Consider the following 7,948-nt stretch of genomic DNA (forward strand, 5'->3'; position numbering starts at 1 on the left):
ATCAAACCAAAAAGAAATATTAAATTCATAGCATGCATTGCCAAACAAAAAATACATGTAGTTTATATAACTGTTGAAACTTAAGCTTCCAAAAGTTCAAATAATATAAAGCAACAAAATTAATTATCCAATATTCACTATTGGTAGCGGTTTGTGGGGTTGTTCTTTTCTGTGTCTATCAATCAATGTCTTCTTTTGATCTTTAAAAGTATCCACCAGGAGAGTACTTTCAGTCTCAATATATTCAAGTGATGGATGGACGAAGATAGTTTCATATAAATGTTGTACTGGTTCCTTCCAGTTAGGTTGAGATGAGTTAATAACATTGTCACACTTTATCCTCAGTAGTCTGATGGTTGCATGTGACTGTAACATGTTAGTAACAGCAGGTAGTACCTGTTCATAAAACAATGGTGTCATAATTTGTTCTTTCTCTTTTCTATTACTGCTACTGTAGGTCTGATCTGGTTTGAAGTTCACTTTAAGTTCTGTGAGATTGTTCTTTTGAGAAATGACATTGATAAAAGTTTTTATCTCTCCATTCAGTGGAATGGATACACTAAACTGCTGTAGACTGGTGTTGTGCCTGAGACCAGCTGTTAGGAAGGACAGGAATGAACTGGGAATTGACCTGTATTGGTTATTAATCTCAAGGTATTTCAGTGTTTGGTTTTGTGTTAGCATGTCTTGTAGACTAGTACCCATACTGCTGGTATATACTCTCTCCTCCCATATCTCCACACTCAGAGCTTTAAGTGTAGTATTGGTTTGTAGAATAGTAAATAGTTCAATAGCACTCTCAGCTGTGTCTAGTGGTAAAGTAAGTGTATGTAGACTGGGATGAGAGAGAATTGGAAGATGTGGTGGGTATGGATCATGTAGTATCAGACAGTGTAATCCTTTGATATGTGGAAAGAGTAATGATGTCATCAGTTCACTACTCCTCCATCCTCCCATCTCTAGAGCAGTCAGTGGTGTGTTCACCTCTACTATGTTCAGTGATGATGGTGATGATGGTAGGAGGTTATTAGATGTGTTTAAAAACATTAGAAAAAGAGCTTTTAATGTGTCATTGTCCTTTAGTAACTGCTTTACTACTTCGTCAGGAGGAGGAGAATTAAAAGGAACATCCAGTGTAAATGATGTTATTGTTATATTTCTTGTTACTCCTCTAATGACACTGATAATGGTACTTGTTATTTCATCCTCCCCAATATACTTAATCTTCATTTCTTGTAGCGTTGAATTCATTTCTATACATTTCTCAAGTTCAGTGCACTTGTCTGTGTAGTATGCAATGTTAACTGTTGATATAGTATCATCATTCATTATTAATTGCAGTATCTTCAATTGAGGAAGATTGAGGAACTGTAACAGTGCAAGACAAGGAACGTAATAACCTTCATCTAATTCACAGTAGCACTCCTGAATATTGTATAAAAGTGATGATTGTAATAATTTGTGTATTAATTCATCAGTGGGTTCAAACAACCCTACCTCCAGTCTCTTACACTGGGTCTGTAGTGAGTTATTGGTTAGTCCAGCAGTGAAGACTGATAATGACTGGTTAGATACACTCCCCAGGTGCAAGTGATTCCATGTTGTGTTGGAATTTTCTATACAATAACTGAAACACAACCAGTCAAACAATGATAATGATGCTCTTCCTCCATACAGACACAGTGAGTGGTTGTTGATGAATTGTGCTACTACTTGACATAATGTTGTGTTCTGTGATTCATACAGGATTTGAAGAAGAAGAATGGGAACATTGTCAATTACAGCAGAACTGATATGATCAAATTGTCTAATTTCAGGATTCTGATAAAAGTAGGAGAGATAACAAGTCCTAAATCCAAACAATAGTTCTCTCTTACACTGTAAGTCAAGTTGTTGTTTATTAAAATACTGTTGATAGCTCTCATGTTCAAGGTGAGTTAGACCTGCTACAAACCTCAGACACATTCGAAAGTGATCATCATCAAAGTGATCCTTAAACACTTCCTCTGTCTTCTTCTCATGCTTAGCTATCCACCATGCAGCTAGAAATTCCTGTATACTCAAGTGAAGGAACTGATAATTCTCCTCATCATATTCTGGGAATGTGGTCATCAATCCAAGATAGTCTTCCTTGACTGCCTCACTCAGTGACTGTAGTTGATGTGAAGAGAATGTCATTTTTGTATTAGCCAGGTTAGTATAAGCTAATCGACACATCTCTTGTAAAGGTTTAGCTAATTGTGATGGTAATGAAGAAAGACTACCTAAAGTATGTGGGTTAATGTCATGTCTTTTAACATGTCTTCTGATAGTTTGTAGGATAAAGTTCTCATAGAGTTGAGTGAGTGTTGCTGGTAAGTGTCCAAGTTCCTTACGATAAACTAAGATGACCATGGAACAGACTAGTGGTACATAACACAATGATTGGACATCATTTCGTACTTTAAGATCATTAATGAGTTTCACTGCTAGTTGTGAGTCCTTATCTTTTGGTAATTCAACTTCATCATCACTTATTTCATCACTTTCATCATCACTTTCACTATTGGGAATGCTTTTACTATGCAAGTATAGAATAATTTTTTGTGCTAGTTTTGTATCTTTTTGAAGTGTTTGTATAATTACTGTTGATATTTCTTCCTCAGAAAACCCAATGACCTGAACATGTCTACTGAGAGTATTCATTTTCAAAAGTGAATAGGAGGCATAGCTACGAGAGGTAACAATTACTGAACATTGGTCTAACTCATCTTTACGAATGATACTAGAAGCTAATGAAGACTGTCTGAGTTGTTCACTTAGTTCATCCCAACCATCAAAGATTATCAGTAATCCTTCTCCATTCCTCTTCTCAAACCATTCAGCTACCATGGGAACTTCATAACGTCGACGCACAAACAGGTCAGCTAGTGTAGTAGCTGTAGCTATCTTGCTATTCCTTAATGGACAGTAAAGTACCAAGTCATACTGTTGGTGTACAAGTGGTCCATTAGACCACATGTTTAACAGTTTACAACAGAGTGTTGTCTTGCCAATACCAGGAGGACCATCTATTACTACTCTGAGAGACAGAGAACTACTTGTGGGTTGGAGGACATCTTCAACACTTATCTCTTTGTTTTCAGTTAGTTTAACTGTTTTATCAACTTGTCCTCTTAGCAGATGCCAAGCTGATTTTGCTTGTGTGCTGGAGTCTTGTTTTTCTACTAGTGCTAGTCTTCCAAAGAAATCTTTTCCAATTCTTGGTGGCCAGTCCGTAGCAACAATAGGTTGGTGTTTGTAGTGTTGTCTCATATTGTCAGCATATCCTTGAACATCATCAGGTATTGAACTAATGGATATGACGTTATCAGGTATAGACTGACCTAATGTATTGAGATATAATGACTATATTGATCACTGATAATGTACACATACACACTCACCTAACTGGTGTAATATAGAGGTAGCAATAAATGTTAGTGTACGATGTTGTTGGTTTATTAATACATGACATATATCAATAAGATACTGCTCTGGATTAAGAGAGGATTCCAACTGTCCACATAATACACTCATCAGTTTCATTGCTTTAGTATAATCAGTCATAACTCCCATTACAAGTACATCATTGAAAGCTTGTTGTGGTATCAATCCTTTAGCATGTAACTCAGTTGTTATTTTGTAAAGATTTTGTGAAATTTCATCAGTGAGTTTATCAGAATGAGTCCTTAATGTATCCTTTGGATTACCTGCAGTAATGTATCAGCAGTTAATGAGTGTTGTATTAAGCCTTATATGTTTACCTGTTATAGGACCAGGATTAGCATTACTGGTACTGACTTCCATATCATCATTAATACTTCTTCCAGCTGTGGGATCTGTCACTTTGTTTTCAATAGTTCTAGCTAGTTCATTCTCTTTGCATTGTTTCAAAGCATTAATGACATCTCTCCATGATGCTGTAGGATTAACTTGTAACCATCTCTTATATAATGCCTCCATCCTGAGGTAAGAGCTTTCTTTTGTTTTAATTATATCAGTATCAAGTCGTGTTATTCCAACAGGAAGACAAAGAGCAAATGGTTCCCAATCATCAAGTGGTTCTGCAAGATATTTTACAAACAAGTCACTAGTTGGTTGATCATCAATCATAGGACCAGGATTGAGTTCAACATCTCCTGATAAGAGGAGGAGGAGAAGTAAAACCAAATAGTAGATCAGGTCAGAGCTACTGCCAATAGTAGCTATAAACAAGACTAATGACTGGAGGCAGTGGATCATAACAGTAACAGTAATTATACCTATTGTAAATACACTGTATGATAATATTATATACTGTTAGTTTGTTTACCAATTGGAGGAATAAAATTGAGCTCCATATATCTTAATAAAGATAAAAGAAGAGTAATAATAAGAGACAGAGCTGCTGGAAGTTTAGATGTCTTCTCTCCTGATGTAATACTGCCTGACTTGCTGTCTACTGCAGCTTTGAATGAGTGAGAGTGGCGGCCATTAGCTGGTCTACTGGAGGGAGCTTGACAGTAGTTCCACAGTCCAATACTTGCTCTCCATTGAGAGACATCAATCATCTTGTACTATAGTATGGAGGACAATGAGAGAATTAGGTAACTAAAGTGTAGCTATTTCAGTGATCACTTACACCACAATAAAGAAAGAAGGACAATACAGAAAGGACAATAAAGAAAGAAGGACTTATAATAGAGCTAAAAGGAAAGGAAGAGGAAACTGAGAAATAGAGTAGAAATAGTTCTAACCACAAGCTATAGTAGTAGAATTCCAAAGGGCTGTTGTAGTAAGAGTCATGTGATCGTTATTGTACGAGTGATGAGGCTCCTTTGTGCTCCATTATACACCACTGATAGATCTAGTTCTGTATAGCCTCATGGATTTTATGCTTTGAAATATGATTGACACTTTTATTTTGCCCAATCCACAGAAAATAACAATAACCAGCCCGATCTATAGTAGCTGGTACAAAGATTGAAAGCCACTATGAAGAGTGTTGCTAATGATTATCTCAAATTTCACTGTGTCAAAACTATATACAAGCCACTACTGAACTTTCCAAAGAAGACATACCCACGTGCAAACACGTGGGTAGTCTATCTACTTAATAAAGATGGGTTGGCCCAATATATTTATACAGTAACTTAAAAGTACCGTATTCACAGCAGCAGTGAAGCACATAGCTCTGGGGAAAAGGAATTAAATAAAATGGCCACTAGAGCAGAAGACACTAGCGAGGCAGTAGACACTAAAGAAGCTACCAGTCCTCAATGGACAGTCAAACCAGATGGAGAAATAAATATAAAAGTAAGTGTAGAGATTGTAACTGTAGCCTCTTTATTAAGGACACCATTGGGCCCACACTACCTGTCCTTAATACATGTACAGTGTAGCCTCTTTATTACGGACACCATTGGGCCCACACTACCTGTCCTTAATACATGTACAGTGTAGCTTCTTTATTAAGGACACCATTGGGCCCACACACGTGCTCTTTAATACAGAGGTGTCCTTATTTTAGAGGCACTATTGTATACCAATGGAGACATTAAACAAAATAGAACTATCCTTATAAAGGTGTCATTATTTTTGCCCTTAGAGGTGTCACTCCTCATTTTAAAGCTCTCAATACTCTTGTCCTTATTATAGAGGCTACACTGTATATATTATCCTAATCTCTTGCTGTAGGGTGGTAGCTCTGAAGACGATCCTACTCCAGTTACTATACTAGACACGCTCAATGATATAGTGTCTCAGTATGGAGATAGACCAGCTCTGAAAGTGAAGAGAGGAGGGGAATGGAAGACATGGAAGTATACTCAGTATCATGCTGATGTACAGAGAGTGGCTAAGAGTTGTATTGCTATTGGATTGGAGCCACATTATGGTGTCTCTATTATTGGGTTTAACTCACCTGAATGGGCCATGACTTTCATGGGAACTATAATGGTAAGAGGGAGAGAGAGTTATTTAATTATTCTGGTCATGCTTCTGTGAATAATAATAAAAAAATACTTGAAGCATAAAATACAAACAAAAGCTGAGTGAGCCCCCCCCCCCATTACATAATAACATAATAATAATAACATTGTACATGTTCTTATGTGTGTATCTAGTAATGAATTTGTTATCCTTCATAAGAAACTGCCATTACTATAAAATGCTTACCATTTGTTTATTACAGTAATAGCCTACATGTATAATGCTTACTTGATAGTAGCTAGCTGTCCAAGCTTGCTTGCAAAAGGCATGTACATGTACATTTGTACATGTATATGTAACCATGTATACAGGGCCGCCAATAGGCTATGTGGGGCCCAGGGCAAAAACTTTGATGGGGCCCCTACTAATACAAATCTCCCCCCTTATTAATAACAGCGATTAACAAAATGGCCCAGCAAGAGTTAACTTTAAAAAGTTGTCATGATTCTTTGATCCATACTTTACTACTGACCAGGTGCTTGGGGGCCCCCTATTGATTGGGGGCCCGGGGCAAAATGCCCCACCTGCCCCCCCCCCCTATTGGCAGCCCTGCATGTATATGCCCCTTAATGTTTTACATTCTTCTAGTTATTATTATTATTATTTATTATTATTATTATTATTATTATTATTATTATTATTATTATTATTATTATTATTATTATTCCTACAGTGAGCAAGAGGCTGTTATCATAGAAGGTGCTTATTCTCAGATCACTAACCTAACTCTGGAGCTGGAGCTGGAGAGAGCCAAGAACAGAGAACTAGAGAATCAGATAGCTCAGTTTAATGAGAACCTTGAAGAGACTGTGACCCAACTTGATGAGACTGGGAGACAACTGGATATTGCTACTGCTGATGTAAGAGGAGGGAGAGAGGGAGGGGAGAGGGAGAGAGGGGGAGAGTGAGTGAGGGAAGGAGAAACATACTTGTACTTAAAAAAAGAAATAAAAGATTGATACGCATGCATGTATTGTACACGTACATGTACATGTATGTACCGTATAGCTCCAAATTTTAGTCGGTAAAAATTTTCATCAAATTTGTCAGATATTTTTGTTTGACAAAATTTTTGGTTGATGACAAAAATAACGAAAATTTTATTAACAAAAATTAACAAGAAATTAAGATTATAGTGAATTTTGATAATTTGGTGCTATATGGTATATGTACATGTACAGTACATGCATGTACATGTATACTTACCTATTTTTAAAATTAATTTTTATTTATTTATATTGTATGTATTTTCTTAGTTGCAAGCTAAAGATGATGAGATATTTCAGTTGCACAGACTAATACAAGAGAAGGACCAGACACTACTGGAGATGACCAGCAAAGGTAATGAGAGGCAGAGAGGAGAATAGGATATTTAAATTTTGAGTAACTTTAAAAATTCATAAAAAATCTAATTCTCATTGGAATCAGCTCAAACTTGCTACATAGCATAAGAACATGTATATGTATCAGGAAAAATTATAAAAATTAAGAATTCTCTTCTAGTCATTTTTGGTGAAATTTGGCCAATGACCCTGTACTATAGCCCAGGAACTTTTGCCCGATTTTAGAGTAGCTTTAAAAATTCATAAAAAATCTAATTCTTATTGGAATCAGTTCAAACTTGCTACATAGCATAAGAACATGTATATGTATCAGGAAAAATTATAAAAATTGAGAATTCTCTCATAGTCATTTTTGGTGAAATTTGGTCAATGACCCTGTACTGTAGTACAGGGACTTTTGCCTGATTTTAGAGCAACTTTAAAAATTTGTAAAAAATCTAATTTTGATCGGAATGAGCTCAAACTTGCTATGCAATGTAAAAATATGTATATTTATCAGGAAAAATTATAAAAATTAAATTTTTTTTGCTTTTCGTTTTTGGTGAAATTTGGCCAACGACCCTTACTATAGTATAGGGACTTTGGCCTGATTTTCAAGCAACTTTAAAATCTAA

At 36.0% G+C, this 7,948-nt stretch overlaps 1 protein-coding gene across 1 annotated transcript; it reads left to right on the forward strand.

Moving 5' to 3' along the window:
* The first annotated feature begins 5,161 nt into the window (after positions 1-5,161).
* LOC109587923 (long-chain-fatty-acid--CoA ligase ACSBG2-like) lies at positions 5,162-7,358 on the forward strand. The gene is made up of 4 exons (XM_020004135.1): positions 5,162-5,316; positions 5,698-5,958; positions 6,665-6,851; positions 7,248-7,358. The coding sequence occupies exons 1-3, from the start codon at positions 5,218-5,220 to the stop codon at positions 6,665-6,667; spliced, it is 363 nt and encodes a 120-aa protein (XP_019859694.1). The 5' UTR covers positions 5,162-5,217; the 3' UTR covers positions 6,668-6,851; positions 7,248-7,358.
* The last annotated feature ends 590 nt before the right edge of the window (positions 7,359-7,948 follow it).

The sequence above is a fragment of the Amphimedon queenslandica genome, unplaced genomic scaffold (genome assembly GCF_000090795.2).
Source record: "Amphimedon queenslandica unplaced genomic scaffold, v1.1 AMPQUscaffold_12383, whole genome shotgun sequence".
Taxonomy (NCBI): Eukaryota; Metazoa; Porifera; class Demospongiae; order Haplosclerida; family Niphatidae; genus Amphimedon; species Amphimedon queenslandica.

Coding starts and splice junctions, on each gene's coding strand:
- LOC109587923 (XM_020004135.1), top strand. CDS start 5,218: ATGGCCACTAGAGCAGAAGACACTAGCGAGGCAGTAGACACTAAAGAA. Junction 5,317..5,697: donor ATGGAGAAATAAATATAAAA/GTAAGTGTAGAG, acceptor CTCTTGCTGTAG/GGTGGTAGCTCTGAAGACGA.